At 43.2% G+C, this 14,332-nt stretch overlaps 3 protein-coding genes across 3 annotated transcripts in view; 2 read left to right on the top strand and 1 right to left on the bottom strand.

Annotated features, from left to right (window-relative positions):
* LOC107296780 (discoidin domain-containing receptor 2-like) overlaps positions 1-905 on the top strand; it is an 11,300-nt gene extending 10,395 nt beyond the window's left edge. Inside the window, exons 14-15 of the mRNA XM_015826131.1 lie at positions 5-18; positions 756-905. Coding sequence (XP_015681617.1) covers positions 5-18; positions 756-905 — 164 coding nt within the window. The remainder of the gene's footprint in view (positions 1-4; positions 19-755) is intronic.
* Positions 906-5,247: 4,342 nt separating this feature from the next.
* Positions 5,248-13,982, top strand: NOXA1 (NADPH oxidase activator 1; the record flags this gene model as incomplete). Its single annotated transcript, XM_015826125.1, is given in 8 exon segments — positions 5,248-5,489; positions 8,694-8,776; positions 9,337-9,445; positions 10,442-10,567; positions 10,709-10,813; positions 11,793-11,877; positions 13,309-13,432; positions 13,864-13,982. Coding segments are annotated over 8 exon segments (904 nt in total), but the record flags the coding sequence as incomplete, so codon positions are not given.
* A 16-nt stretch (positions 13,983-13,998) lies between these two features.
* ENTPD8 (ectonucleoside triphosphate diphosphohydrolase 8) overlaps positions 13,999-14,332 on the bottom strand; it is an 8,172-nt gene continuing 7,838 nt past the window's right edge. Inside the window, exon 8 of the mRNA XM_015826132.1 lies at positions 13,999-14,007. Coding sequence (XP_015681618.1) covers positions 13,999-14,007 — 9 coding nt within the window. The remainder of the gene's footprint in view (positions 14,008-14,332) is intronic.

The following is a 14,332-nucleotide window of genomic DNA, read 5'->3' on the forward strand; positions in this document are numbered from 1 at the left end:
CGAGATCAAGGCCGACAGGTAGAATACCCCAAATCAGTTAATTATGTTGGGTCTTCCTGGCTTGTTGAAAAAGACGAAGAGCTGGCCAAAACTGACTGCTATGTTCTCTCACCTTCTAACCAGACTAGCAGTCTCTGTCCTCATGGCCATTTCCAAGGTTTTTTTGAACCATGGTGGCGTCACATGGTTAGAATGCGGTACTGCAGGCTGACTCTGCCCACCGCCTGGAGTTCAATCCTGACCGATTCGAGGTTGACTCAGCCTCCCATCCTTTCAAAAGTGACTTTGAGAGTGCTGTAAAACACTCTAGTGCTATTGCTATTTTTTAACTGGTCAGTTAAGGCATGTTCTGTACAGCCTCGTCCCATGGGATTGTTGAAGATTGGTTGAAGATTTTACTGGGGGGGGAAGGGACATAACCCTAAGCATGATCACTAGCATTAGATTCCCTAGCTTTTGAGGCCCACCTAAGTGGTTGTGAACGGCCTTTCTGAAATAAATTAAAAATAGGCAGTGGGAATAATTAATCAGTGGAATGGCTTACCTCTGGAATTTGTGGGTGCCTCCATTCCTGCAAGAATAGACTGGACAGCCATTTGTCCAGGATGGTATAGGTTCTCCTGCTCAGGCAGGGGGTTGGACTAGAAGACCTCCAAGGTCCCTTCCAACCCTATTATTCTATGGGGGGGAGGGGAAGGATGTCAAATGACTCCAAAAATCCCTCTGTGACATCCTTCTGCTTTTCTGGTCCTCAGGCTTACTTGTCCCAGCCGCCTCTGTGTTCAAATCCTGTCTTTTCATTGATGATGAAATGCTGGAGCCGGGATATCAAAGACCGCCCCACCTTTGAAGCAACCCATCTGTTTCTCATTGAACAAATGGACGGAAGTATCGGAACGATATGAGGTCACAAGGCCTGTCGAAAGACCACCGCAGTTGGGCCAAAGGTTCTCAAGGGTCTGTTTGACTCCTTCTTTCCTGTGGACAAGTCCAGGTGGAGTCAGACGAACCCCCAAAGTAACCGCTGAAGGTGTCCTTCTTGAGATTTCTTCAAGAGGTGGCCTGATGGGTCCTCTTTCTCATGAGGTTGGGGGCCATCCTGAGAAGAAGCATGGCCCAAAGTTGAGGTGACTACATCACCTTGGTGAGAGGAATCCATGTTTTGTAACATCCTCTCCATGGGGGCATCTTGGAAGCTGATGCTTTTCTCAGCCATGATTCAGAGTTCCAGAGGGCTGAGAAGCTAACATCTCATGGAATGGTTTTGCCTCTTTTCCTTGAAATATGGAGAGGATCTTTTGCCTCTGCTTTGTTCCTCCTTGCTAGCTATCAGCAGAATTCACTCTCTCCAAAATGGAAAACAAATAATGTTCCATTTCTTGGGACATCTGTCCACCTTTCCTGAAAACCACGTTCGGTGCATCCTGTGGGACAAGCCCTGTTTTCTGTTGAGCCACCAGCTACTATCCTTTCTACTATCCTTGGGGAGCCGATGGATCGTTGTGACTGCAGATTCACCCAAAGGAGAGACGTGTGAAGTTTCCCACACTGGATTTACTACTTTTATGAAGAACAAAACAAAAATGAACGTCAAGGTTGATAAGAAGTCCTTCTAGATAGATAGCAACAAATGGAAAGGATTTACTTTAGGGGGCTGGCATGACTGTAGAGGAAGGATTAGCCGCCAGTGTGATTAATGTCAAGATAAAATGGATCTGTTGTAGCCCGAAGGGTCTGAGATTTAGAGCACGCTGAAATTTGAAATCTGTCAAGATACCAAAGAAGCCCACCTTAGTACATCTCAATTTCATTTCCATCCAGCCTTCCATTCCTTCTTTATTTTAAACCTCTTAAACATCTGCTGCTTTCATTTTTACGTTTGAAAATTAGCCAACTAGGTTTCTAGCCCACAAGGATTTAAGCTTGAAAATTTGGAGTTTTGTGGTGGGTGGGATCTTGAGAAAGATCTTGGAGAAGGCAGAGTTGGCAGAAGAACAAGAACACTCAAATGCCCTGAATGTTTACCTCTCAAAAGGATCCACATTTGTAGAAAAAAAAATATCACATTTGGCACAATTTGGCAGTAGGGTCTATCCTGCAAACTGTCCACTTTTTAATCAGCCCATGGTTTCAAATTAATGCGTAGCAAGTTGGATCGTTGTTACAACTTGGTTTATTTTTGTGTGTGTGTGGTGCTTAAGGTCATTGTTAATTACACAAAACAATAACGGAGCAAATCTAGAGCAAAACAGTTTGGTAAGTAACTCCATTTTCCCAGGCCAATCCTGGAATTGGCATTTGGGGGGGAAATGTGGAGAATTCTTTGGTGGAGACGAATGAAAAGTTATTTTGGAAAAGGCAACCGGACTGATTTTTTTGAGGAGGAGGAAGAAGAAGAAGAAGAAGAAAGGTCTTTCCTGGAGACCTTTTTGTAAACATTGTCTTCCAGAATTATGATTTTCAGCTTGGGGAAGAGAAAAAGAACTCTTTAAACAGTTTAATCATCAACGCTCTTCACCCTGGCTGATGTGGAAAATGCAAACATGGCTGGGAAACCACCTGGTGTACATTGAATGACACGAACTACCTGGACGTGTCTGTGAAACCAGTAGCACCCTTGACTTAAAAGCTTTTACTAAAGTGCCAAGCCTTATTCAAATAGTTCGGTTCTTGCTCTCTTTTTAAATTAATATCAAGGAAATGCAAATTAGTATGGGGAACTCGATAATAAAGAAGACTTTTATCTTCTGCCTTAATACCTTAATACCACAGGGATGCAAATTAGTTTGAGGAACTTGATATTGGAGAAGAAGACTTGATCTTCTCTCTTCGGTAGCCCCAACGGCCTCTTCTTATAGGTCACATGCGCCCCATTTCCCTGAAGACCACCCCAAGTGGTAGACATGGCCTGCTGGTGTCCTAGACTGGCATATAATCAGTGAAGGAGTAACCCAGCAACTTCTTCCCTACACAACAGAAGGAACATTTCCATTGCATCAATTGTGTTGACCATGGAAGGACAGCTGATCTTGCTGTATTTGGCTGGGGATACATCTCCATGACTGGAAGAGACAGAAACAGTGGTTATTTACAGATATAGCTTCTCCTTTGTAAGAGTGTTGTTGGTGGCAAGTCACCTTGTATGATCTATTCAGAGAGCCGGGAATTTGGGGATAACTGGAATTCATAGAATCGAGAAAGGGAATGTCTCGCACGAAGGCCAAGCTGGCTGAGAACTTAAGATGGGCTCACCAGACACCAATCATTGATAGGTTCCAACTCTCCATGGAACCTGGGTCCCCAGGACACAATTGTTGGGCTCCCCTAACGAGCTCTGCCTGAAGGAACCCTCAATCCATCTGTCCAAACTCATACGTTGGCCATCAGAGTTGGTTTCAGCAGAAAGGGAGGGCTTGTGGTCCTCCAGATGCTGCTGCAGAAGTCCCAGGATTCTTCACTGTTGTTGCTCCCGCTAGGCCTGCTGGGGATTGTAGTTGAGAAGAACATCTGGAAGGAGACTTGGTGTACACCCGATATTTAAGGGAATGTTATTACCTCTGCTTGGCTGTTGACTTTAGTGCATTAATTGTCAATTATGTATACCTGGTCTACACATCATTCCAACCACTGTCCTATGGAGAACTGGTGGGGTTAGGGTCTCCCCTCACCTCCAACTTTTTGGTCCCCTTGCCTGTTTGCTTCAATAAGCCATGCTCCCATACAGTAACTCCCCAAAAAAAACCCCTGGCTTTTCAACATTTCCTTGGCAGTTAGCAAACATTCCCCAGCATGGTTCGGAGCACAATAGATCAATATTTGCTAACTCTTTGTTCCTCTGTCTTCAAGACCAGATGAATGCCAGAGAGAGTCCCACTTACCGGTTTTTCTGCGTGGAACTTTTGTATTTTTTTAAAAAATATACCAAAGATATTTTGTATTTTTTAAAAAAAACAAAACATACGAAAGATATTTTGTATTTTTTTTTTAAAAAAATGCAAAGGATGCAGGATCAAACCGGGGCTATTTTTTAAAAAAAAATAGATGGCCATTTCTAAAAACCTTTCTGTGCCTCTCTTAGCAACAATCAATCGATCAAAATGTCTAAAAAAATAATAATTAAAAGCAATAATTATGCCCCCCTCACCTTTGACTAATTTCTCTTCCTTTTGAGGGTGGGAGATTGTCTTTCCACGTTACTTGAAGTTTGAAAACTGTGGATATATAACCACTTTGTCGCAGAGCACATAGGATTCCCTGGGGGGGAAAAAAACCACACATTTTTTTTTCTTCCTTTTCTATTCTATTTTTGCTAACCCACCATTTTTATGTAATTTGGCTCTTTTAGCCCTGTACATTTTGTATTTAGAAATGGCATTCAGATGTGTACATAGTATAATATATGAATTTAACCAGGAATTCCTCCGTAATCACACTGTTGCTTAGAGGAAGCTGTTCTTTATTCTGATGAGAATTTTTATACGTTGACAAATGACCAATAAAGTCTGTTGGTTTTTCTCACCCTGCCTGTTCCTTCTATCTGTTTCCATTTTTGCACGCACTTCCTTCAGCTATGACAGAGCTGGAGTCAATTCTTGGGGATTGTTTACCAATATATCTGTTTTTTCTGAGCTCTAGAATGAGATTTGGGACGTGGCGGGGCGAATTGAACTGGCTTTCCCACGGATTTGCCAATGGTAATGTGTGGAATCGGTTAAATGTAAGAGATTTGGCCTCTGTGCACACCTAGATGGACCTACTCTGAGAACAGAGGAGACCATGAGTTCAAGTCCAAACTTAGCTTTGAAAGCCAGCTGGGTGACTTTGGACCTGCCCCGCTTTCCCAATCCAGCCCACCTCACAGGGTGGTTATTGTGGAAGGAACAGGATGAGGAAAGTGTGTTCGGATATGTTCACTGCTTTGAGTTATTTGTAAAAAAAAATTAATAATAATAAAGGCGAGATAGAAATAAAAATAACTAGCTGAGACCGGGGCTTCTTGAACTTAATAAGCCCCACCTAAGTCCAGCTGAATTTGGCCGCAAAACCTCAAGAACGGTCACTAGATGGCGACAGAGAGATTTCTGTGTCCCTCTGGTGCCACCTAGTGCCTATCTGGATCATAGCAACCCTCAGTAATCCTTGGTAGATTATCTTGGAGGACTCGCCCTCCTTTCCCACTGCACTTCCTTGCAGGTGAGCAAAAAAAAGATACTCAACTTCCTGGTTCGCTTCATTCTAAAAGCCAAATCCAGCAGAACAAAGACTGGAATCAACTCTCTGGCGTGAAGATCAACGGCTCTTAGAATGCAAGACTGATGGCTTATCAAGAGCTTGTAAGAGACTGGAACCAAGGTGTCCTAGCCCTTGAGAAAGGCAATCTTGCCACTGCCTTGGACATCTTTCAGGGCATCAAGAATCCTCCTTCCAAGATAGACTTCAACGTTGGCTGTCTGCATCTCCTGCAAGGAAACCTGGATCAAGCCCTGGAGGTAAGACAAGAAACTGTCTCAACCATTGTAGGATCCGACCCAACTTCATTCTTAGAGCCCTATAGGCAGTCCTTGACTTACAATCACATTTCCGCTGATAATAATAATAATAATAATAATAATAATAATAATAATAATAATAATAATAATAATAATAATAATAATAATAATAATAATAATAATAATAATGAGTTGGAAGGGACTTTGGAGGTCTTCTAGTCCAGCCCCCCCTGCTCAGGCAGGAAACCCTACACCATTTCAGACAAATGGTTGTCCAGAATCTTCTTAAAAACCTCCAGTGTTGGAAGTTCCTTTTTCTTTTTAGAAATTCAAGTTATCGTATCACGAAGAAGGAAAAGGTCTTCACAGAAAAAATCACAAGGCGAGAAAAGAAAGAGTTACCACTGTGGTCCTTCAAGTCAAGCGCTCCATATCAAGGAAACATTATTTGCCCTCTCTCCTTTTAAAATCTAATTTTAAAAGCACAAACAACGTCCCTTTTTTCTTAGCACAAAGTTAATGGACTTTGCCCTTTTTTTTTTGCAAAAAAAAAAAAAAAGAGAGAGAGAGAGAAAGTTTAATCCCAAATATCTACAGTGCTGGCACCGTCGTAGGCTAAACCCCAAAGTCTGGTTAATAAAATGCAGTGGTTTGCTCCCAACACAGGGTATATTCCAAATTACCAAATTCTATTTAAGCTTGAGCTGAGGGTTGCATTCTCAAAGGAACCCCCAAAAAAGTTAACATTTAGGTATTCCATTATTTTTCTGGCAGCGCTTTCTTGAATAAAATCCAGACAACTTAGTTCATGAATCACATTAAGCCTCAATGTCATTTGCTTGGCTTGAGCTGATCTGGTTCGTGACCCCTGCATGATGGTTTGCGGTGATGAGTGATCCATTTAATTGTGACTTGCTCAACAGTTTGATTTTGCAAGGGCTTCGGTTATGATTTACACTCCAGGAAGACAATCTGTGTCACCTATGATTTAGGCACCGCTAATATCTGTTTCTCTTCTGCTTGGTGTTCTGGGATGTTTAAGCTCCCTTGATTGCTGAATGGTTGGTGGAGACTAAAAAAAAAACAACCCCTGATTTTGTAAACGTTTGCTTAGGCTAATAAAGACATTTCTTTCCTATCAATTTTTAGGTTGCCTCTCCCTCCCCGAGCAGTTTTTAAACTTATTTTTTATTCTGAATTGCAGTGCAGAGAAAAATGGCTGTGTTGCAATAACTGGTAGAATTCCTAACGGAAACACCCTCTCTGTTTGGTTCAGATATAAACCTAGCGTAGGAATGTAGAAAGAGAGACAGCGTGGAAAATAAACACTCTCCCACTCAGCTGGAGCCCTCCCAAAGGCACTTTGTCCATGCTCAGAAGCGCCCCGCTTTCCAGCCGACAAAAGACACCATGCAGCAAAGAGTTTCTCAAACTCCGTGGAAATGACTTCTTGCCGATGGGCCCCCACACAAAAAGATTTGGCATCCAGCCGTGCCCTAGTTTTGAAAGAGTTGATGGAGTCCTTCCCAGAACTGCAATCTAAACAATCTCCCTCAAGTTAACCCCAAGGCTTTTTTCCTCTCAGTTTCAGACATTTCAGAAGCCTCTGATTCACGGCTTTCGAACGTCAGACTTTGCCGAGCTTGGCCAGCTCACATGAAAAAAAAAATAGAATTATAAGGCTGGAAGGGACCTTGAAGGACTTCTAGTCCAGCCCCCTTACTCAAGGCAAGAGACTCTATATACCAGTGGTTCTCAACCTTTTTAATGCTGCGACCCCAACCGATCGTAAGTCGAGGATTAAACCGGTCATAAGTTGAGGACTAAACCGGTTGTAAGTCGAGGACTAAACTGGTCGTAAGTTGAGGACTACCCAACCAGTCATAAATCGAGGACTTTCCCTGTCCGGGAGCGCCGCACATGCGTGGTTCCGCCCCCTGCGCCGGCCGAGGCGTAGCTGGCAAGCGGCAGAGACGGAGCAGGCCGACCACCAGCTGGCCCAGCCCAAGGGAGGTAAGGCACCCGCCGGAAAAGGGGGGGAAAAATGGCGGACAAAAAAAATGGCGGACAGCCTTGCTTGGCGACCCCCATGAAATGGTCGATCGACCCCAAATGGGGTCCCGACCCACAGGTTGAGAACCACTGCTATATACCATCCCGATCAAAGGGTGGTCCGGTCTATTTTTGAAATAGTGATGGAGAAGCCACAACAAACGGTTCCATTGATTAATTGTTCCCACTGTCAGAAAATGTCTCCTTATTTCTAAGATTGGATCTCTCTTTAACAAGCTTTTACCCATCGCTTCTGGTCCTGCCCTCTGGTGGATTAAATAATAAGTCAGTCCGTAATTCTTTGTGACAACCTCTCCAGCTAGCCATCATGTCTCTCCTAAACTTTCTCTCCATTAGACTAGATATATCTAGTTCCCTTAATGGTTCATCATGAGGTTTAGCCTCCAGTCTCCTAATCATCTCTGTTGCTCTTCTCTGTACTCTTTCTAGAGTCACGCAACATCTTTTCCGTATTGTGGTGACCAGAACTGGATGCGCTTTTCCAAGTGGGTTTCATTAGAGCAGTGTTAAATATTGTAATCTTGATGCTATCAAGTGTGATCACGTCTCACGATCTTGATGTATCCCTCTTATTCTTTAGAATAATAAGTCTTTAGAATAATAAGTCTTTAGAGTAAGTCAGCTCTTTATGATGAGTCCTGTTCCTTGGCCCATGAGATGCAGAAATGACAGTGGAACGTTTTTTATTTTTTTTGCTGCTTTCTATTTCTTTTTTCTTTTTTAAATAATATTTTATTAACATTTTGCTTTATACAGTACATATTCAGTAGGCTATGTCATTTTTATATACTATGGATCTACATTCTATACAATATATACACTATGTACATTCAATCTAACCCACAATAACCTAATTTACACAATAACCTTATGTATATTTCCAATTTTTGTTTCTATTGTCTATCCAATTATACCAATTTTCCCAAACCGCATAAAATTCCGAATCATCTTTTTCTTTTAATTCTAAGGTGAGTTTATCCATCTCGGCACATTCATAAATTTTCTGAATAATCAACCCCTCTGGTGGTATATTTCTTTTCTCCAAGACGAAACATGATTAAAAGCAACAGAAAAACGATTTGGGTTTTTTCATTGTGTTGACTAGCTATTCTATTTTTTTTTTCCTTTTAGGCTTTTGATCAATCACTTTCCAAAGACAATTGCTTAGCTGTGGGCTTCTTCCAAAGGGGTTATGTTCACCTGCAGCTGGGCAGGTAAGCAGGTGTCACCCTCCCCTGTTGCATTCACATAACATGCTAAACCTAGGTTTGATGGAACAAACCACAATTAGTTCCAGTAAGACCTGATTTTGCTATGGTTTTTAAGCGATTCTGGGGGGCTTACAGCGCTAAAAAGAATAAAACAATACAGAAACACGTACACAAGAAGAATAAATTACTATAAAAATAGAACAAAACGGATATCTACGCAAATTTTCCCAAAAGTGCCTGACCGCTCAGTTCAATACAGCACAATCAACACGAGCTATACATCAAGAAGAAAACCACCAACAGGCTACTATACCTTAGAGTATAGTATACTTTAGGGTGTGGGGCAGCCTGTACATGTAATTAATAAATAAATTCCATCGGCTTCTGTCATCTAAATGTTTTGATTGTAAGCTGTGGAAACCAACAACCGCGGGACAATTTACAAAGCGCAACGTTTACCGATAACGCGCTCTCTCTAAATCATCAACGCAACATTGTTCCCTACCTTAATAAAAAATTTTCCTTCCCTTTTTCGTCTTTCTCTCCTCTCTTCTGACACCCAGGTATGAGGAAGCTTTGAAAGATGGGAAGCTGGCTCTGCGCTGTCTTCGGAATAATTCCTGCATCAATTACAAACCGCTTGGTTTGGCCTTTGTGCTCCGTGCCTCGGAGGTGAGGGATACGAAAGAATTGAGGGACCTTGGAGCAAAATGATGGGGGGGGGGAGTGTCTCCCATCTTTCTTAGCAGCATCCCTTCCAACGTGGGCCTCAATGGCATCCAAACGAAAAAGGAAAAAAAAGAGAGATATTTTCTCAGTTTTCATTGGAGAAAGGAATTTGTAATCTATTACTGGTAATCCTTGACTTTCAACCCCTCATTTAACAACTGTTTGAAATTACAAGACACCAGTTCTTGCACTTGCGGCCTCCCCAGGGTCACATGATCAAAATCCAGTTGCTTGCCAACAGCATGGGTGCAGGATGCTTGCAGCATCCTGGGGTCACGTGACCCCCGTTTTGGGATCTTCCCAGTTGGTTTCCACCATACAAAAATTTGCTTAAGGACCTCATGGTTCATGGAACCACCGCAGTGATTTGCTTAACGTGGCAAAGAAGGTCGTAAAATCGGGGACAACCTCATTTAACAACTGCCTCGCTTAGCAATAGAAATTCTGGTGTCAGTTGCAAAGTGGAGGATTACTCGTATATTATCGTAGATCGTATTTTACTAAACCTTAGAATCCCCAGTCAGGCGACCTCTGGATAGGTAGCAAGGAATTATGCCCCCAAACTCTTGAATTTACTAAGGGAATGGAAGATGGGGTCAGCCCGATACCGGCATCTGTATCATAAACTTTAAAAAGCACCCTTTTTTAAAAAAAGCCTTTTTATTATTTATAATCACCGTTCGGCTCTGCTGCAGATGAAAATCTTTGCAATTTAGTGGCTCCACCGCAAAACGGTTTACAACTTTTGCCCAAGTTCCCTTGGGAGTCCACAACCCAGGTTTTTTTTTTTTTTTAAAAAAACCTGAACAGCTTTTTGAGATCTGTTGCCCGTGGCTGGGAGATGAAAAAAACAACAAGCCGATCTAATTTTCACCTTCTCTCTGCCAAAGAATTCTGTGTGACCCCCGGAGCTCGTGACTAATTTCTGTATGGCCACAGGTTTTGCACAACACGGCAGCCACCCACTGCCGGCTTGGAAGATGGCCTGAAGCGCGAGAAACTCTGGAAGAAGCAGCCACGCAGATGCCCGAGAGAGAAACCGTGGCTGCTTTAAAGCAAGTGGAGGTGAGCCAATCTTGTTTAAATGGGGGGGTGTGCAATTTCAGCCAGGCAAATCCGCCCCAAGATGGTTTTATTCCACCTTAAAAACTTAACTCCGTTCTTCTCCCATTTTGAGCTGAGTCTTTGCCTCTTGTCTCGTGTCAGGATCGTCTCTTGCTGGACCCCAAGAGCGTCCCACCAGGGAAAATATTTAGGCCGCCTTTGCAGGCTAAAGAATTGAAAGAGAAGGACTACCTCGGCCAATCCAAGGTACGTCTGACATTCTGTGATTATAAAAAAAAAAATTGAGTTTATTTTGATTGTCTTAAGAGCTAGTATTTCACTATGCAAACTACGTTTATTGGTGTGTTGCTTCTCTTTTTGGCAGCGGCTGCATACAGGGGTGATCTGGCTATTGGATTTGGCTTGTTTTCTGGGCCTGCAGAATGGATTGTTAGATGAAGCAAATGGGCTGGGATGGCACTGCCCAACCTAAGAGTCTAGTGAACATTAACTTAGTTTATTTTCACAACGCCTTGCATGTAAACAGAGAAGAAACTTCACTCCTTCCTAGCACTGATGGTGTTACCGGGTTGTGTAACGCAACGTCGGCAAGAAAACCACCAAGCTCTGAGAGCACCAAGGACTTCACGGTCCTCTTCTTCCCTTTTTCCTCCCCTTCCTCCTCCTCTCTACAAACCCCACTCTCTTCCAGCACTGAAGGTGTTATCTAGCTGGGTAATGAAACGTCTGCAAGAAAACCACCAAGCTCAGAGAGCCCCAAGGACCCCACGGTCCTCTTTCTCCTCCTCCCCACTCCCTTCCAGCACTGAAGGTGTTATCTAGCTGGGTAATGAAACGTCTGCAAGAAAACCACCAAGCTTAGAGAGCACCAAGCACCCTACAACCGTAGATCTCCATTTGGTCCCTTTTCCTAAAGTTTTCCTTAAAAAGCTAGCCTTTCAGAAGCTCTGATCTAGATCTTTTGTCATACCAACCCTTTTTAGATAGAGCCTTCTACCTTAGTGATACAGACTATGTGTTTTTGTGCCCTCTAGTGGGACTTCAAGAGGATGAATAATGTCTCTAGGGTGAATTTTTCCTCCCCATCTCCTATTTTGCCTACCCAGTTGCCTATATTTTAGCTGATCTGGGGTTCTCTTGGCTTCCGCAGAAGCTTAAAGCTGGAAGGACCTCACATCTTTTGGGAAGGCATTCGGCAAATGAAAATACATCTCTCTTTTTGCAGAAGATCTTCCAAGGAAACGCAGAACCTCCACCGGAAATGACACCACCCAGTCTTCTTCATGAGAACCAAAAGATCTGGAGACCAGGTCAGACCCAAGATGGATTGTCTAGTCTAATGGATGCCCTTGTGTGTGTGTCTATGTGTGTTATCCATCACTCTCCCTTTCCAAATCTCCTGTCATGATCATAGAGTTGGATGACAATCAAGTGCCTTGAGAAGCCTTGTTTTCACAGAACCACTCTAGGACTTGACTTTTCTTTTGAAAATGAGGAGGGGTTTCATCTGCCCCTTGGTTCTACTCACAGGGCATGCCTTAATCCCAAATAACGCCAGGACTATTTTAAGCTAAAGCCAGCTTCCTTGGAGTTAATTTTCAAGGGGAGTTAATATTTCCAATGTTTGCATGAACATCAATCTTCTTTATTAATGTCTCCTAAAACTACTATCATATTAGCACCGAACGAACTGAGGCTTTTTGGCGGGCAAAAAAAACAAAAACAAAACCCTAGTGGAGTCCACAGCTACTGAGTTATTATTATTATTATTTTTAAAAAACCTATCTTCCTCTGTCGCTTGTGCTAGCATGCCTCTAAAGGCAAAAATCTGAGCATCACGAAATAAAAACCATTATCGGGATTGACAGGTGCAAACCCATTGGAAGGGCTTCTTTGAAATTGCAATTCCAGCAATGGGTGGGTGAAACCACAGGTTCCTCTCCACGGCTTCCTAATAGGAAATGAGATCTAGTCCATTTCAACGGGGTTTCTTCGCTAGAAATATCAAAAGCTACAATGAAACAAATGGAAAATAAAGCGATAGATAGATAGATAGATAGATAGATAGATAGATAGATAGATAGATAGATAGATAGATAGATAGATAGATAGATAGATAGATAGATAGATAGATAGATAGATGGATGGATGGATGGATGGATGGATGGATGGATGGATGGATGGATGGATGGATGATAGATGGATGGATGGATGGATGGATGGATGGATGGATGGATGGATGCAGAAAGTATAAGCAGCCACAATGAAGCAATTGTGAGGAAACAAGGTTGTTATATCTATAAGGTATCTCAAACTTTGCTGGGAAATATGAGAAGCCACAGTGGGAAGGAGATTAAAACAGTCCATTCTAACCACAATGGACATACAAACATTGTAGAAAGAACAATGAGTATGATTTAGAGAGCTGGCGTTTATTTCAACCCCAAAGGAACATTTCCTTCCCAGCTTAGCCCTTTAGGAATATGTTTAAATTCCACCAAAGATTAGAGGCAGTTTCTCCTCTCCCCCCCCCTTCTTTCTCCCCGTGCTGCTTTTATTTATTGGCCAGCAAAATTGCTCGGTTGTGGGGGTTTTTTTTGCTCTCAAAGAGAAGAAATGAAAATAGGACTCTTTTTTTTTTTTTTNGGTTTTCTACAGGCGGGGAGCTCTTTTGAGAAAAGCAGAAGCAAAATAGCGTTGGCCATTTTCTTCCTTTAACCACTCCACTTGCACGTTCCAAGGGTGAAGAAGAACGAGCGGATCGAGCCGTCCTTTACCGCATGGTGGGAAAATGTTCTTACACCTCTGACGCCCCGGAAGACCTGAATTTTAAAGATGGGGACGTTCTGGAGGTCCTGTCCGAAGGTAGGAGACGGGACGCGAGTCCTAACAGGGGCATTTGCTGAGGGCATGTCAATCCGTTCGGTGTCCTGTTTCCAGAGCTTGAGAATACTACGGCAGCCGTCCTCGACTTACAACGATTCAATGAGCAAACCTCTGAAGTCACAACCGCCCTGTAAAAGCGATTTGCAAAAAGTCCTCAGGCTTTACAACCCTTACAGCCTCCCCTTGGCCCCGCGATCAAAACTCGGATGGCTGGCCACGGGCGTGTATTTACTAAGTGTACCGTTTGTAAGTCGAGGTTTCCCCTGCACAAGATTAAAAAGCGTGCAAATTAAGCGGATTTTTGCCACCCTGGATTATAGCGATCCATCCTAGAAGAGAGGGATCCAGGCTGATTTTCTTTCTCAAGGGATTTCCCCCCCCCTCACCCTGAATCTTCTGTGTTTCCACAGTGAACGCGGAATGGCTGGAAGGCCGATGCAGCGGAAGGACGGGGATTTTCCCCAAACTCTTTGCGGAGTTTGAGTACCCTGGAGCCACCCGACTTTAGAGGAATAAAAAAAGGTCTCATTTGCTGACACCGAGCCTCAGTTTCCCTGCTGTTGAGATACGAACGTTTGGGGGAGTGGGTTTTCTGAGGGGGTCCTTGGTGCTCTCTGAGTTTGCTTGCTTTTTTGCAGACATTTCATTACCCAAATAGGTAGCATCATCAGTGCTAGAAGGGAGGAGGAGGAGGAGGAGGAAGAGGAGGAGATGATGATTGTGGGGTCCTTGGTGCTCTCTGAGCTTGCTTGTTTTCTTGCAAACATTTCATTACCCAAATAGGTAGCGTCATCAGTGCTAGAAGGGAGGAGGAGGAGGAGGAGGAGGAGGAGGAGGAGGAGGAGATGATGATTGTGGGGTCCTTAGTGCTCTCTGAGC

This window comes from Protobothrops mucrosquamatus, unplaced genomic scaffold (assembly GCF_001527695.2).
Source record: "Protobothrops mucrosquamatus isolate PMUCROS unplaced genomic scaffold, P.Mucros_1.0 scaffold2971, whole genome shotgun sequence".
Classification (NCBI taxonomy): domain Eukaryota; kingdom Metazoa; phylum Chordata; class Lepidosauria; order Squamata; family Viperidae; genus Protobothrops; species Protobothrops mucrosquamatus.